General features: G+C 41.4%; 1 protein-coding gene across 1 annotated transcript; it reads right to left on the minus strand.

The window, feature by feature from the left end:
- Positions 1–22: 22 nt before the first annotated feature.
- Positions 23–15,310, minus strand: LOC121319373 (phosphatidate phosphatase LPIN2-like). Its single transcript, XM_041256754.1, has 20 exons — positions 15,239–15,310; positions 9,496–9,696; positions 8,698–8,793; positions 8,377–8,597; positions 8,117–8,224; positions 7,814–7,922; positions 6,298–7,387; positions 5,556–5,649; positions 5,183–5,370; positions 4,911–5,004; positions 4,643–4,712; positions 4,205–4,297; positions 3,756–3,829; positions 3,410–3,524; positions 3,117–3,265; positions 2,739–2,825; positions 2,410–2,562; positions 2,114–2,228; positions 1,777–1,880; positions 23–1,037 (listed from the first exon to the last, which is right to left on the minus strand). Exons 2-20 carry the CDS (start codon positions 9,685–9,687, stop codon positions 893–895), a joined length of 3,297 nt encoding a protein of 1,098 aa, XP_041112688.1. The 5' UTR covers positions 9,688–9,696; positions 15,239–15,310; the 3' UTR covers positions 23–892.
- Between the last annotated feature and the right edge of the window lie 2,211 nt (positions 15,311–17,521).

Genomic DNA, 17,521 nt, shown 5'->3' on the forward strand with positions numbered 1-17,521 from the left:
TATATAGATAACGGGTGTTGCATTTTGCCCCTTGTTCCCTAGAACCCTGATCAGCACGAGGTTGTAAGGATCAGGCATTTCTTGATTATTCAATGGCTGGAACTTTCAAACCATTTTAGAGTTCCATTTAAAAGAACGGAGCACAAGCTAAAAACTAAAACCACTAAGGGAGAAGCCACAGGTACTAGCAAAGTCCCTACCAGAAAAAAAAAAAAAAAAAAAAACATGCCATACTGAAATTCGTTATTTTTAACACTTGTTCTTATACCAAAACCTTACTTTGCATGTATCATACATGTTAACCTTCACACCAAAAATTCTTAGTTTGAATTACTATCCCTGATCACTCTTGTTAACTAAACCAAACAATACTACAGGACAAGCTCTTTCTTTCAAAAGTACTGTTTGGTAACTCCAGTCATACAGGAATTCATTTTAATATTCACAATACATGGTCAAGTATATGGGACAGATTAAGATGGAGAATATGCACAACACAAACATTCAATAAAATTGTGTTAAATTATTAGTTTCATTATTCATTTCAATAAAAGGTTGTTAGTTATTCCTCACTGCCTTTGGCTAGAGTTCTCTTTGTCAGCCAGCTGCTGTTGCAGTGCATCACATTCAGCTCTAACCAGTAGTTTACAGAACCAAAAGCATATGGAAACCAATCAAAATTAAAATTTAAAATGTTGTTTTACAACGATGGCCTTTTTTTTTCCTGAAACCAGGACAAACCCGGTTTCTATATTTGCGATCTTTGGTCTTTCTTCAAAATTGCAAGTTAGTGAAAATAAAGGATCAATCCAAAGATTCCCTCACAGGACCTCAAGTGGATTGAGTTCAGGTGTGGAAGAAACAGACTAAAACGGGACAGACAGGCAGGATGTTACTGCAGCTCGCCCAGATCCAGAGGGGGGACAGGATCTCTCCAAAAGGAGAAGTGGCTGAACTCGGGGCAGTCAAACAATGAACTGCGACCCTGTGAGAGCAGAGGGAAGGCATGCTCCACCATCTCACTCAGGCGAAGGTACCTGAAACAAGAAACTGCACAGTGAGTGGAAAGAAAATGGTTTTGGTTTTATTAACTTGAATACATTATGCATTTTAATTGCGCAATGTACTGTACACGGCAAAACCTTTTGTCTCTTAAATGGGTTACACTTTCTAATAAATGTTCACCAATATGGATTTGAATTTCAATGCATTGTATCTTATTGTTAACCCTTTCATGTGTGTGGGGACAGAAAAACTCTTCTTTATATGGGGACATATGGGAGACGCAAATGCATGACACCCTTATGAAAATATTTGTGTTCAAAACGACTTTTTTTCAGCTACTATCCATATTTCATGGATGGAAGGGTTCAGTTATCTGCAGGGCTAAAAACACCAAAGTATTTGTTATTCAAATGCTATGTTATGCCTATTTAATCCTATCAAACTCATATGAAATTCATATGAAATTTACTGTGACTCAAACATATACTGTCTAATTCTTTGTTTCTTGAGGGGGAAATAAATAAAAACAATTATTTAAAAAAGAAAAAGGATACAAATAAAGTAGATGCCATGGACATAAAAGGTTTAAAGTGTTCCAGTTCAGCAGCTTAAATCAAAACATTTCAGAATAAACATCATTGATCTTCTAGTCAAATAAACTCTGGCACATGAAGAGTTTTACATAATACACTGTTGACAGTCTGAGATCTACGAGAAATACAAACCAAATGACATTATTATTATTATTATTATTATTAGGAGGGCCCTTACGAAGACTTGTTGCCCTTGGTTTTTTCTTGGATGAGCTCTCCTTTGGGGTTGACTGTGAAGATCCGGTACTCTGGCACTCCTACTTGCTTGTATGCGTAAACATCCTGCAAGGATACAAAACATACTACTTGAATGCTGTTTCCATAAAATCCACAATCTCACATACGTTTTTATTAGGGGTGTGGATTAAAACAATAAAACGTTCAAAGCTCTAGCATGGTCAATGATCAGTAAAAAAAAAAAAAAAAAAAAAAAAAAAAATTTAAAAGATGGTGTGGAACAGAGTAAATCCAGATAGGTTTAGTGATCCCCTGATAACACGAGAATTTCTCCTTACGTTAACTCTGTTTCCAAAGGCTGCATAGAAGGGCTGCCGCATTGGGCTGAAGAGGTTTCTGATGTCAGTTAGACAGGCAATCTTAAACACTTCGGGTTTCTTCTCAATCACCTCCCTAGCAAACACAGAGAGACACATGGAAGCGGCACCTTTGGGATAATGGTGCGTAAACATGGAGCGTATGGATATGTGCAAGTAGCAGATTTACAGCGCAAGCTTATATGAAGCAAGATGTGTTAGAATAACAAGCAAACACACAGGAAGGCTTACTGATCAGCACAAGGCTGCGTAAATACCTGTGCAGGGCTGAGAAGAGGCTGCTTGGTGCGAGCAGCACCGGGCCTTTAGGGAGAACTGTCCCCCTGTCGTTGACCCACTGCAGGTACCCCTTGGTGATGTCAGCCATCCCAATCGCTCGCGCAGAGCAGTACAGGAACTTGTAGCCATTTCTGAAAAAATGAGAAGCTAAAACTACTGTCCAAGAAACCTCAATAGGTTAAACACAGTGACAGACTAGCTACAAATGCAACTGCCAGCAGTTTTTGGGGGCAAGGGAGACTAAATGCAGTAGGGTTTGGACATGATATGGATTGGTAATGTGGGTATGACAGAGAAAGACACTGACTGGTGTATTTTGTGGTAGAGTTTTGCAATCCCTTGGTGAGTCCAGTCTTTCCCCAGTTGAGGTAGGATGTGTCCTAGGGCATCAGACCTGAAAAAGAGATCAGTGAATGCATCTTCATACACAGTACTATTGAAACACATTAGTAAAATAATGGATTAATGAATGACTTCTGAATCAGATACTTCTACACTGCTTGCCATGAATAATACTGCATGCATGCAGCATGAGTTTAAGATCAGCCACTGATTATTCCAAAGTATCTGCTATTTACAACACCTTCGATTTTCGTTGTGGTTTTTTTTTTTTTTTTTTCCCTTTGTCATGCAAGGACTGCAGTGCATTCCCCAAGACACAAATGTTATTTTCCAAATGGCTCACTTGGTGATGGTGCCATCGATGTCTGAAATGACGATCCTGTCATCCCAGTTCCACAGGTAGATGGCGGCCTCGCAACGGCAGGTCCCCTGGTACTGCGTGGTCACGCTGAATACAATCTCATTGGCCCCCTCCCGCAGGTTGAGCTGTTCCTAAACATTGAGATTAAAGAGCTAGTGATCAGCCCACATCACTGCACACTGAGCAGAAGGTACGCTGGGTACGTCACCCTGCCCCTCATCAATGAGCACTCATCTCAGCACTCCAGGAGTGGCTGCAGGATCACATGTACTTACTATCTGCTCGGAGGTGAGGCGGAGAGACTTGCGGTACATCTGGTTAAGGCACTGCTCTGTGGAGAGCGTCTCTGTCTGCGAGTCGTCATCACTTGTAGTATTACTGCCTATGTGCCTAGAGGAACAGAAAGAAGCCACAGCTAAACTTTTCTCTGAAAACCATTAAGTAGCTTAAAGAATATTGCTAATACAGGAGGACAGATTTATTTAGATTGATTTTAGATCAGCAAGAGCATATTCATGATATAAAATCAAAGGAATACAGATTCAGAGCAATAAAAAAATGATAAAAAGCATGAAAGAAACCCAAACAAACAAAGGTGTAAGAATAATGAATGAAGCTCACGTTGAAGCGGAGGGGACATGATCAGGTGCCTCCGTCTCATTCTGCCCCTCTGATTTTTCATCACTTGTTTTAGCCTAAAAAGGAAATCAGTTTCCTAATTGGGTCTCGCATCTCTGGGTACCCAACTGTCTGCAGCGCAACCAAAATGCTTTCTAGCTTCATCTTTCTAAGGAATTAGAAAGCTAGCAGGCTTGGAATGAGAAGGCTCCATTAGAACACAGTACAAATACAGATTAGCAACTTAACTAAACAAAATATATTGTACAGTGACATGCAAGATATTAGATTTACATGACAGCAGAATGCAAATTGCTTTTCAAGCATTATACTTGTGCAAGGGCTGATAAAATGAAATGGAGTTCTCATTACCAATAGATGTTAAATCACTCCTTTGCCACTCTGTGTGTTTGCAATGCCAAGCGGTTGTCTTGTAGTTAGCGATACTGTACCTCTTTAGTTTCAAGATTTCTACGTCTCCATGAGAACCACCACCTCCCCGATTTCTTTGGCATTTTGTCCTTCACCAGCTGCTCCACAGAGCTCTGAACACAGAGAGAGGCATTGTCACTGTGGGACAGAACACACTGCAAACTGCTACTTCAAAAACTTTCCAACAATTTCTTGTGATCAACAGTTTTAAAATTAAGAAAACTAAACAAATGAAAGAGACAAGTAGTAACAAAAAAAACCCTGCCCAATTGCAAACTGCTTGAATGATGCAGTTCATTTTCTAAAAATATATTTGGAAATTCTTTACGAAAATTCTTTGCTTATTTAGATAGTGATGCTTTATGTATTTGGGTATCTGACCTTTTTTACACATTTTTCTTTAAAATGATGTATTATACCAGGTCATCCATTTGCAAATCTACCTATACATAGAATACCTTTGGTAAATTCTTTTGGAATGCTTGCATTGAAAGGATGATGGGAGCAGCAACAGCCCAGTTGTAATACCTAAAAAAATAAACATGTACCAGCCAGCTTGTAAATTAAAAAAACGTTATTTATCTAGTTCCATGTACAGTGTCTAGTGGTTTGGTGAAGGTTCTGCCTAGAAGGAGCCCTCAAATGCAATGGAAATAAAAAAATTGAGGTCTCCAGCTGGATGCAAACACCGCAAATTGGTGCTCCAACCACAAAAAGCACGCTCACTTGGAATTGATGCAGATCACTAGATTGGGGTCCTCAATGATTCCTGGATTGGAGGCAAAGGCCTGGAAGCTGATCATGTGCTCCATGAATTTCTCTGAAAGTGAAAAAAAAATTAAAGCAAAATTAAAAGACACAGGGCATGTCAGTAACATGCTTACTCCAAGATCACTTCAAATAATGAGCACTTTGTAAAGTTACTATTTCACTGTGTGAGTTTGTCCCTAGATTGTGTTTTTTTTATGTGTGAATTTGACCTGTGTAGCCCTTCCTACCTTTGCTGATCTGACTGACATCCCCCAGCTTGCCACACAGGGATATGGTGACTTCAGCCAAGTCTCCGGGAGAGTCTGACAGGTAGTCTGTCCCGCTGTCCATGGCACCACTGCCCACTGACTGAGGTGACTGGTTACCAGACTGCGAGCCTGGCTCAGCCTCTGGCCGCGAGCTCGCCTCCAAGTCACTGCAAAAAGGAGACAGCTAGTGGCAGCACTGGCACTCGTGGCCATGTAATCACCATGCAGGAATACACATTTGTATTCCAGTCATGTCAATTGAGGACACTCACATAATGCACACAATTAAATAATGGGTGAGGGTAGACATGACCAGGGCAGTGCTAAGGAGCCCTGGGATAGCAGACTGTACCTTTTGGGGAAGTAGAGAGCGGCGACTTTCGGGTCAAGGTTGGTAAGGTCATCCAGATAGATGTCAGATGGACCCAGGTGCTGGCTTTGTTTACCTGTATCAAACAAAGACTTTAATGTTGTCAAACTGGATTGAATAATCCATATCTTTCTCTACTTCAGTTTTCAGTCTGTCTGTTTGTTTGCTTTACTGATTTCCAAATCACGTACTTAAACCACTATGACATTCTGAATGGATTTCAACTGTTACAAATGTTTTAAGTGGGATAAACAACTAATTCGAAACAGAGTTACTTCTATTCCATACGCCATTGGTATTTTTCGCACTGCAAGCCCGCCGTGAAGGCATTACAGAACTACAGCATCGGAGGAGCACGCAGTTCTGAGCCGCACACAGGCAGGCCTGCAGGCGCTTGGCCAGCCACAGGGGTCGCTGGTGTGCGGTGAATGAAGGACTCCCCAGCTGACCTAAACCAATTGGGAACTGGCCACGGTCGGCAGTGGCATAGCCTGGATTCAAACTGGCAATCTCCAAGCTATAGGGCACATCCTGCACTACAGGCAAGTGCCTTTACTGGATGCACCACTCGGGAGCCTATCCACACGTCATCGTTTATCCCTTACAGAACTTGAACCACTTTTGTAAATTCTGCTACACAGGGATGGTACAGCACGTTTCTCTTCAATATAAAGTGATCAGTCCAATATAAGTCAGTGGACTATAACAGCAGTCTGTTACCTACTTCTCTTTTTCACCATGTGTTCACTTTTCACAGCCGTGTCTGCAGCAGCCAGCTGTGCTTCAGCTTTTGCACTCTCCTCAACCTCTGAACTCCCTTTCACACTTTCTGTGGCTTTAGAGCTCTGAGGGACCTCTGCTGTCCTCTCTGGGACCCCTTTGCCCTCTTCAGCCTCCACCTCCCCTTTAGCAGCCCCCTCAAGTGTTCCTGGCTCTATATTTTCAAGATTCTGCTCCAACCCATCCACGGTCTCAGTTCCAGCCTCAGGGCAAGGCCCACTGAAGGGCAGCACTTCAGTTCTGATGTCAGATGGGGCAGGAGATGGTCCAGTTCTTGTTTCTGGAGCCGGTCCTGCAGGAGTGTCGACTCCAATCTGATCCGGCAGTGCTGGGCTTGTGGTTTCACAGGTTTGCCGTAGTTGTGTTCGTGTTGATTCCACTGTAGTGTCCCCTCCTACCCATGCTTGTATTTGTGCAAGTGGTGTGTCCCCTAGTCTTTGTTCTGGCTGTGTTTGCACTGGGACAGTGTCTGGGCTGGGTTCTGTTACAGGTTTGGTTAGTACATGGACTATGTCTGGGCTGGGTTCTGTTCCAGGTTCAGTTAGTCCACGGACTGTGTCTGGACTGGGTTCTGTTCCAAGTTTGGTTAGTACATGGACTATGTCTGGGCTGGGTTTTGTTCCAAGTTCGGTTAGTGCATGGACTGTGTTTGTCCCGAGTTCAGTTGCAGGCAGGGTTTGTTCCAGTTCTGTTCTTGTGCTGTGTTCTAAAGCTGGGACTGTGATTGTGCCGAGTTCAGTTGCAGGCAGGGTTTGTTCCAGTTCTGTTTTTGTTCTGTGTTCTAAAGCTGGGACTGTGATTATGCTTGGTTGTGCACTAGTTAGCCTTTGATCTAAAGTGATGGGCCCTGCCACTTGCTCCTGCGGTTCTGGTCTTAGCAGAGTCATGCTGCCACTTTGGCACGAGGGCTCTTCCGGCATGTCAAGCTCAATAGAGTCCTGGCGATAGATGGCTCGGAAGTGGGTGCTTCCTGAAGGCTGGACAGTAGGTGAGGTTTGTGAAGCCTCTGCTTGTGCTCTCTCACTCGATCTAACCTGAAAGCAGGGGAAAGTGTGTGTGAGGAAGGGTGAAGAAAGAAAAGGTAAATCTGATTATTTTAGTCCAATCTAACTATTTTAACACTAAGTAACTGCAGTTACACACCTTGGATAACTAAAATAGTATCAATCAGAGATGACTTTATATATATATATTTATATATATATGATATATATTATAATATATATTATATAGATATATATATTATATATGATATATATTATATATATCTGCTCTAGTAGAAATGGTTAATTGTTTGAGTGTACAGTTGTACTGTTTTTTTTAAAAAAAAAAAAAAACAGCTTTCTAGCATTTAGTAACTTTGCTCTGTGTAGTTGCAGTGGGTAACTCTATCTTAAGGGTAGTAGTGGACTTTAAAGTACCTACACGGATTCTGTGTTAGAATAGATTTGGTTCAATACCTTTGGGAAGCCTCCCCAGGCCCACTGCATCTGGGGCCCTGTCGATTCAGGAGGTTTAATCAGCAGCTCAGAGTCACTCTTTGGGGAGGAAGGCCGGCTCATGAAAACACTGAAACACAAAACACGTACTTCTAGAAAGTGTTGTCTACTATTACTACTACTGTACCTGCACTGAAACTACATGGTGCAGCTGTGCGGTTTTATTATCGCCTGAGCTGCTCAAAGCTGGGCCTGAATGTTCAGCAACTAAAGCCAAGGTTAGAAGTACACTAGAGGGAACCGTGTGCTAAGCAACGCTCTCACCTTTCTGGAGGTGACCACTCCCCGTCTGAATAGGGGTGAATATCATGGGAATGTGTGCTCCCCAGATCTTCAATGGTGTCTTCCACAAATGAATAGTAGACAGAAGAACTGTTAACACAGGGGCACAGTTTTAGTTTAAAAAAAAAATAAAATAAAAAAAGGTACATAAATGCATTTAGACTTGGCAGCCATGTGTGCCAGTCTTTACATGACTACCATGTATACAAGTCTTTACCTGGCTGCAACATGAAAGCGCTTACCTGGTTGGCACGAATGGCAAGGTATCCTCCCCCAGCCCCTCACCCCCTGGGAGCTCCCGTTCATCATCAGAGGACCCTCCCTCCTCTCTCCATGGGGTTTCGGAGCGCGTGCGTTTCCGCCGGCGCTTCTTCCTGCGGGAGCCAGTGATCAGGGGTGACTCGGCCGCCTCAGACCCCTCCAGTGGGATAGGTGAGGTGCACAGGTGTGCAGGGACCCGCTCCTGGGGAGGGGAGAGGTAACACGTTTACACCCAAGAGGCAGGGTAATCTGACCAGGAAAACCTTTATCTTCCAAACCACCGTATCGGTTTTATTACAGACCTTGTGATCTTCATTCTCCGCCACAAAAAAAGCTTCCCCGTTATCTCCCAGCTTCATGTGCAGTTCCACCTGCTCCCCATTGATCTCTATGTCCACCTGTAGGAGAGAAAAACAGATTGAGATAGAATGCAATCAACTGATATAATGTTGTGGATGATAAAGCAAGTTAGTGTAAGAAATAACGAAACTGATAAACAATATTAGTTTTGTCAACTATATATGTTTATTGGTATAGCGTAGAATAGACAATTGTATTGAACAGAGTCGCGTCACTCTGGGCTGCAGTGAGTTTGATACAACTGAGCACCAGACAATGCATTCACTTTAGTTTTGTAGATTCCAAAACACACCCTTTTAATGATGTCATTTATGACCGTTCCTCACTATACCTGTGTACTCGTGGCAAGTTTCCAAGCCTTAAAAACATTCCTTTACTCCACCAACACGAACGACAAACAAGACCCCTCAATTCCTTTGCATCTGTTATCTCTGAGATTCTCCCATCCCCCAATGTAACCAAGCACAGCAGAACAGAGAACCCTTCACAAATGCCCATAAATGGTCATATCTGCTCTCCCTCTAATCAATTTGCAATTTATTGAGACAGATCCTCCATTCCAAAATACCCACCTAAACTCTGTGCTCAATATGTCTCCATTGAAAGTACCATGCATTCCAAATATTCTAACAATATGAATATGGACAATCACATTTCCTTACAATAGCTTGCACCTGAGTGTGGTCCTCTTCATTTTCTCTCAGGAGCTCAACACTGTGTTTGCATCGTTTCTCACTCACCACTTTCTCGCGGGACCTCAGCACACCGAGCTTGCCGAATCGCACATGGAAGGGGGAGCACTGCAGAGAGCCATCGGGCTGCCGCACCACGATGACATCGATGCCCCCGGTCAGCGTCGCTGGGTTCAGTCCCTTATAGAGCTCCTTCACAGTGACGAACACCGTCTCCGCTAGCTGCCCCACGTAGTTCATCGTCTGTGACTGCAGGAAGGGCGAAACACAGAAAATCAATCACACTCTCATATGACAGCGAGGAAGAGATGGAGGGAATGGGAGAAAACAGATCAAATAAACAAATCAGTAAATTGCAGTAGTTACCATTATTTGGTCCAGTGGCTGTTGTATAATATTCAGAATTTCACTATCTGGGAAATTATGAAACTGAAAAACTGCTTTTTGTACTAACTATATATTATAGCAGCCTAATTAAACATATTAATTTGTTTTAACACTTGAAACCACCTGCCTTAGTCATTTCACTGCTGCACTGTGGATTAATGATCCAGGGAATGTGGATAAAACATTGAAATATACAGAAGGGATGTATCATTAGCAAGAATAGAAAATGTTAAAAGAAAATAAAAAAACAGACTGACAGAGACAGCAATTGTTTGAAATGGAAAAGCCAGTGCAGTACATCTACCTGTAGATGAATATCTACACATAAATACAACAGACAAAGAAACAATGCTATCTACGGCCCTACACAATTTTTTTTTTTTTTTTTAAATTAAACAGTTTTTAATAAAACATTTATTTAATGATTAATTTATTAATTTCACCTTTCATTAAACACATTTAAGCTAGTTTAAAAAAACAGTACTTATAGTGCCACAGAAATGAACCTAGATCAATACTTGCTGTGAAATGGATTCCCTGGTGTTCTCAGGCTGTCTCTGCCCAGATGTATCACACTCACCTAAACAGTGGCTTTACTCTTTGGAACCAGTATGACAAAACACTACAGGAATGCTATTACCCACTCCATCAGAGACCAAGGTCTAATACTTATGAACAGTTTCAAATCAATCAGCAGGACTGGGCCTGTTTACGGACAGCTGATGGACAGCGATTCAGCACACAGACACTGCGAGTTTCTGATCTAGTGAGGCAGGAAACGATGAACGTTGCTTGAATGCTGCACAGAAATGAGGTGCTGACAATCCAGTGAGGTTCACTGATGTAGATCATGTGCCATTCAAAGTGAAACAAGTAAAGAAGCAGGTGCTTGGATTTGTGAGGATTGCTGTACTACTCAGCAGTAGTAGTTTTCTGAAGTTAACACGTTTCAATCTAATGATTACAAAGGGGAAAACGCTGAGCTCCCTGGATACTTCATTTTACATCACCTTCGCCATTCCTGAGAGTCAGCCTGTTGAAACTGGAGCTGATGAAAGCAAAGGGGTGAGTGAGTGAAGCTGGAGGACAATCTCCTGCTTCCTGCAGCTTCTACACAACTTGTCCCTGGCCAGTCAGATTATATTTCTGATCCTAATTATATAAACGCGTTCACACCAGTCAGGGGAGCTCAATAATAAACACATACAAAACCAAACGGCTTTCAGCATTTCTCTCAAAATACAAATTAGAATGTTTGGACTACAATGTCCAACATTCAAAGCACACGCAAACCCCACTGCACACAATCTACTGTACGGTATACTTCAAATATGTCACAACAGAAGAAATTCCAGTTTTCAAAGAATGCATTTGCTTTTCACCACTGTGGGCCAGTAAAACATGTGGGTATCTCTTAATTCAGCCCACAGTGGACAGTAGTTCATATTACAAAAAACCTGTACTGTTTGGCACAATTGAAAGTGATCAGTTTTCTTCACTGTCCCTTGTCAGGAAACCCACATATTGCATAACTGTCGCCAGTGCCATTGTCAGAAATGCTTACAAAAATCATAACTCTATATTCTGAATGAGCTCAGTTCGATAACATAAGAACATAAGAACATAAGAAAGTTTACAAACGAGAGGAGGCCATTCGGCCCATCTTGCTCGTTTGGTTGTTAGTAGCTTATTGATCCCAAAATCTCATCAAGCAGCTTCTTGAAGGATCCCAGGGTGTCAGCTTCAACAACATTACTGGGGAGTTGATTCCAGACCCTCACAATTCTCTGTGTAAAAAAGTGTCTCCTATTTTCTGTTCTGAATGCCCCTTTTTCTAAACTCCATTTGTGACCCCTGGTCCTTGTTTCTTTTTTCAGGCTGAAAAAGTCCCTTGGGTCGACACTGTCAATACCTTTTAGAATTTTGAATGCTTGAATTAGGTCGCCACGTAGTCTTCTTTGTTCAAGACTGAACAGATTCAATTTTTTTAGCCTGTCTGCATATGACATGCCTTTTAAGCCCGGAATAATTCTGGTCGCTCTTCTTTGCACTCTTTCTAGAGCAGCAATATCTTTTTTATAGCGAGGTGACCAGAACTGAACACAATATTCAAGATGAGGTCTTACTAGTGCATTGTACAGTTTTAACATTACTTCCCTTGATTTAAATTCAACACTTTTCACAATGTATCCGAGCATCTTGTTAGCCTTTTTTATAGCTTCCCCACATTGTCTAGATGAAGACATTTCTGAGTCAACAAAAACTCCTAGGTCTTTTTCATAGAGTCCTTCTCCAATTTCAATATCTCCCATATGATATTTATAATGTACATTTTTATTTCCTGCGTGCAGTACCTTACACTTTTCTCTATTAAATGTCATTTGCCATGTGTCTGCCCAGTTCTGAATCTTGTCTAGATCATTTTGAATGACCTTTGCTGCTGCAACAGTGTTTGCCACTCCTCCTACTTTTGTGTCGTCTGCAAATTTAACAAGTTTGCTTACTATACCAGAATCTAAATCATTAATGTAGATTAGGAATAGCAGAGGACCTAATACTGATCCCTGTGGTACACCGCTGGTTACCACACTCCATTCTGAGGTTTTTCCTCTAATCAGTACTTTCTGTTTTCTACATGTTAACCACTCCCTAATCCATGTACATGTGTTTCCTTGAATCCCAACTGCGTTCAGTTTGAGAATTAATCTTTTGTGCGGGACTTTGTCAAAAGCTTTCTGGAAATCTAAATAAACCATGTCATATGCTTTGCAATTATCCATTATCGATGTTGCATCCTCAAAAAAATCAAGCAAGTTAGTTAGGCACGATCTCCCTTTCCTAAAACCATGTTGACTATCTCCCAGTACCCTGTTACCATATAGGTAATTTTCCATTTTGGATCTTATTATAGTTTCCATAAGTTTGCATATAATAGAAGTCAGGCTTACTGGTCTGTAGTTACCTGGTTCAGTTTTGTTTCCCTTTTTGTGGATCGGTATTACGTTTGCAATTTTCCAGTCTGTCGGTACCACCCCTGTGTCAAAAGACTGCTGCATGATCTTGGTTAGCGGTTTGTAAATTACTTCTTTCATTTCTTTGAGTACTACTGGGAGGATCTCATCCGGCCCAGGGGATTTGTTTATTTTAAGAGCTCCTAGTCCCTTTAACACTTCTGCCTCAGTTATGCTAAAGTTATTTAAAACTGGATAGGAACTGGATGACATGTGGGGCATATTGTCAGTATCTTCCTTTGTAAAAACTTGTGAAAAGTAATCATTTAACATATTTGCTATTTTTTTTTCTTCCTCTACGATTTTGCCATTTGTATCTCTTAAACATTTAATCTCCTCTTTGAATGTTCTCTTGCTAGAGAAACCTAGTTTCTCTGCTTACCCAGACTGAAGGATGAAGGGCCACCCCCACCCCCTACGAGACTATGTCCTCTGGACCACCCAGCATCCATTGCAGACCAGCGAGCCCAGCATCCCCCACTGGAGCGCGCCACAGTGCAAGCAGGTCCCGACTCCTGAAGTCCACTCGGTAAAGAGTGTGCATCAACCCCAGCTCTCCTTGACTTCACTGGACCCCTCAATCTGTCTTATCCTCCTTCTCACTTCCCCCACACTTTCCTCTCACTCCCTCCTTGCCTCCCCTGTCACTCTCACTCTGACAGACCCATCCAGTCTCGCTGCTCCCCGAATCTAAAGCCTTGTCCCTTTCCTTACTGTCCTTCAGTCCCTCTCTCTCTGTCTGCCTTGCTATCGTAAAGCCCTGGCTGTACTGTGAGATAGGCCCGTTATGCTCACGCTCACTCTCTTTCTGCCCGTCTCTCACACACACACACACACACACACACACACACACACACACACTTTCTCTAGCAGTGCACATGACAATTCCACAGCTTGCAGCCAGCACTTTCTAAATGGATCAGCAGCTCTTTTACAAAGTAGTCCAGTGCAGGTTTTAAAGAGCCCTGTAACCCAACACTATGTGCAGTCCATGTGTCTCTCATTAACAAGGAGATTGAGGAGTGCGATCTGTATGTGCAGTACTGAATACCATATTAAGAGGTCCAGCAGGGCACACTGACTACACTGGCAGTACAAGATAATTTCTAGAAGATATATATAAATATCCAAATTAAAAAAAAGAACTATTTAGAAAACAGCTGGGATGCACCAATTGTTTACGGTTTGCTCAGTCTGGATTTGTTTTTGTACAGATTCAGAATTTAGTTAAAGGATCTGCAGTGGGCAGCACTTTCAGAGCCCAGCAGCAAAGCCCAAAATAAATGGATTCAGCTTGTCTACTGAGTGATGGAATGACAGAAGCACAGCAAATACAGAGTTTGTCTAGCAAGCTGCATTAACTTGACGCTTACCTCCACTGCACCCACGCTGTAAACCTGCACAAACAACTATCTGATCCTGAAAACTGCTCCCTTAAAGTTCTGCAACGTTAATATTGTGTTAAAGTTGTAGATTCAGAAGGCTTTGCAAATTAATGGTTGCAGCTTTGTTCTAGACTGACAACCAAGTCAAAATGAGTTATATCTATACCTATTGATCTGTCTCATTGTTGCAGGTTGACGACAGTGTTGGACAAAGAAAAATACTTTTTTTTTTTTTTTTTACAAATTTGTCTTTTGTGTGTGTTTTGGTGATATGATCCGTTATAATTGTCCTTATGCGATACTACACAAAAAGCACAGTCTTAGAGCATAAGGCACTTAAGACATTTTAACACCCTTAATCTTACGAACATCTGTGGAATGTGACAAGACAGGAGGATACTCTTAACAGGTCTAAACGTTAGGGAGAGCTACTGTCCACATCATCCTCCCCCTCCCCCCTTGACCATCATGGAGTTTACGCAGTCTTTGACTTCTACGGTATGAAAGACACTTTCCAACCCCAATGTTAAGTCAACATACAAAGTTTTGAATGCCATTATTAAACTATGATGGGATGACTCCCTTCAAAGACTGCACATACTACAGCAGATTTCCAGTCTGCGAATATTTAACTCATGTATTATCGTCAACAATGACCATACCACAAAGCACGTTGTACCTTAACAACGTGTACGGAGTTTCGTTTTTTATCCCAAAGTAAGGATTCGCTTCTAACTTCACCTCACAGATTTCTTGGTGAATTAACTGTATTTCAGTTGTTAAACTGTAACGGTAACGGTAGCTAAACCACCGTCAGGTTTGGCAGCTGGATAATGGCAAAAACCCTAAGCCTCCGTCACCAACTCTGTACCACTCCCAGAAATTAAAAAAAAAAAACAATACGATAATACTCATGTGAATTATTAGTAAAATATGATGAGATGGTGATATAAATAATAATACATTAAGCAACAACAAAAAAAAAAATATGCTCCCGCTGTCACCTACCTACTCGTTTACATTGATGTTGCAAAGTGTTTCAATGGCGCTTCCTGCTTACGCGTATAGAGACTGTTTACCTTCCGCTGTTTCAGAATGCCTAAGCAAATAGGACGAACGCAATGAAATGATTAGCCAATCACAAGCTGGGAAACGATTCAGAAACTCCAGGCAGTGCTCTGTGTGACCAATCACAGGATTATCACGTGGTAAATGCAGACCCTTTTTGTCAGAGGGAGGGCCGTGATAGAAGGAGGATGGCCTTAAAAAAAAAAAAAAAATGAACACTTTTAATTTTAAGAAAAGCCTTGTGGTGGAGCACTTTTGACCGAACTGGCATAAAGAGCATTTAAATGCATTGTTTTGTGCATTACAATGACATGGAAAATTGGAAAGCTCAAATCAAATAAATAAAACGTGGTCTTAAATAGCTCACCATAGTTTCTGACACGTTTCACAATGCATCAGTGGTTTGACCTGTGTTTATTACGTTTTTTAGTTACTAGCTTTATATGATTACACAGTAGTTGGCTTTTATATGTTACTGTATTTCCACTTTGTAAACGGAAGTGAGTTCGTGGATTCGGGAATGTCTGGAGAACAACGAGTTCGAGTGAATATCTTTATGAAACAGTGAAATAACGCCGGCCCAAAGCTACCGTTTCTTTTTTTTTTTCTTTTTTTGTACAATCCGTGATCCCCCTTTTGGTTGCAGTTGGTAAATGCTTCTGGTATATAAGGAAGGTACTGTTTGTATTTCCTGCATTCTTTCTTAGCAGCCACAAGAGGGGGCTTATCACGGGCTTTTAGAAAAATGTCTGCTTGTCAACTACAGTAGTATCCTTTGGAAAGTGAACGTGGTTCATTAATTTTTTTTTTTTTTTAAAGATTATTATCACAAAAGTTTTCTTAAATATGTTTCAAATGTGTGTGCGGGCAGTAAGATGTAACATTTAAACCAGATTACCCTTTTACTGCAGCTTTCCAACACTGCATGCATCCCATCAGAGATGGGCTTCTGACTGCCTGCTGCAGATTTTGCTGGTGGACTGCATCAGTTGAGTGTGAACAACAGATGTTGGGAAGTTACAGTTAAAATGCCATTGAAGTGGTCTCAAACTGCACTTCCTGAGCATTGCAATGAAGTCTTTAGAGACCAGACTCTCTCTCTCTCTCTCTCTCTCTCTCTCTCTCTCTCTCTCTCTCTCTCTCTCTCTCTCTCTCTCTCTCTCTCTCTCTCTCTCTCTCTCTCTCTCTCTCTCTCTCTCTGTCTCTGTCTCTCTCTCTCTATACACACACACAGAGTACCAGTCAGTTTGAGTACACCTCCTTGAAACCAGGTTTTTCATGATTTAGCTATGCTTTTAACTGTATAAATGTATCTATAAACACTTAATATTTCATTATATGATACGTGTACTTACATAAGCTGATAATCATAAGTGAATTGCATTCAAAAATTTAATTTTTAAATGAAAATGTAAATCTTGTCAATTTCAATGAAATGGTTACCCAAAGCAAGGGATTTCAGTCTGAAGCCCAAGTCTGAAATGCGTATAACACGGTGTTAGAACACTGGCCTAATATAAAAGTGTCTTTGTTAGATGTTCTCTGAGTTAACTAGCATGTTACCTAATTAACCCTTTGTCACCAATTATTGTTAACAGATGTGGGTACATGATTACTATAAATATAGATAGCATAGGCACAAGTTTGTCATTCCTGAATGTAAGGGAGTAGAAAATGGCAAAATACGCTCAGTTAAGCAAAGAAAAACGACAGCCTGTAATTACTTTAAGAAATGAAGGTCAATCTTTAAGACAAATCGCAAGAAGTTTGCAAGTGTCTGTAACTGCTGTGGCCAAGATCATCAAACGATCTGAAGAAACTGGGACTCATGAGGACTGAACAAGGTCAGGCAGGCCAAGGGTGACCTCAGACTAAGAGAACAAGTTCATTCGAGTCACAAGTCTGCGAAACCAGCGATTAACTGCCCCTGAAATACAAGCTCAGCTAAATGCTACTAGAAGTACAGATGTTTCAACATCAACTGTTCAGAGGAGATTGCATGAAGCTGGCCTAACTGGAAGAATTGCTGCAGAGAAACTATTGTTAAGAGTGCAGAATAAGAGGAAGAGACTTGCCTGAGCCAAAAAACACAGAAACTGGACATTTAAGGAGTGGAAGTCGGTCTTATGGACCGATGAGTCAAAATTTGAAATATTTGTGTCCAACCGCCGAGTATTTGTAAGACGCAGAGAGGGTGAGTGCATGAGTTCTGCATGTGTGGTT

This window comes from Polyodon spathula, chromosome 8 (assembly GCF_017654505.1).
Source record: "Polyodon spathula isolate WHYD16114869_AA chromosome 8, ASM1765450v1, whole genome shotgun sequence".
NCBI classification, from domain to species: Eukaryota; Metazoa; Chordata; class Actinopteri; order Acipenseriformes; family Polyodontidae; genus Polyodon; species Polyodon spathula.

Coding starts and splice junctions, on each gene's coding strand:
- LOC121319373 (XM_041256754.1), bottom strand. CDS start 9,687: ATGAACTACGTGGGGCAGCTAGCGGAGACGGTGTTCGTCACTGTGAAG. Junction 8,225..8,376: donor TTGCCATTCGTGCCAACCAG/GTAAGCGCTTTC, acceptor CTGTGTTAACAG/TTCTTCTGTCTACTATTCAT. Junction 1,038..1,776: donor ACCAAGGGCAACAAGTCTTC/GTAAGGGCCCTC, acceptor TTCTTGTTTCAG/GTACCTTCGCCTGAGTGAGA.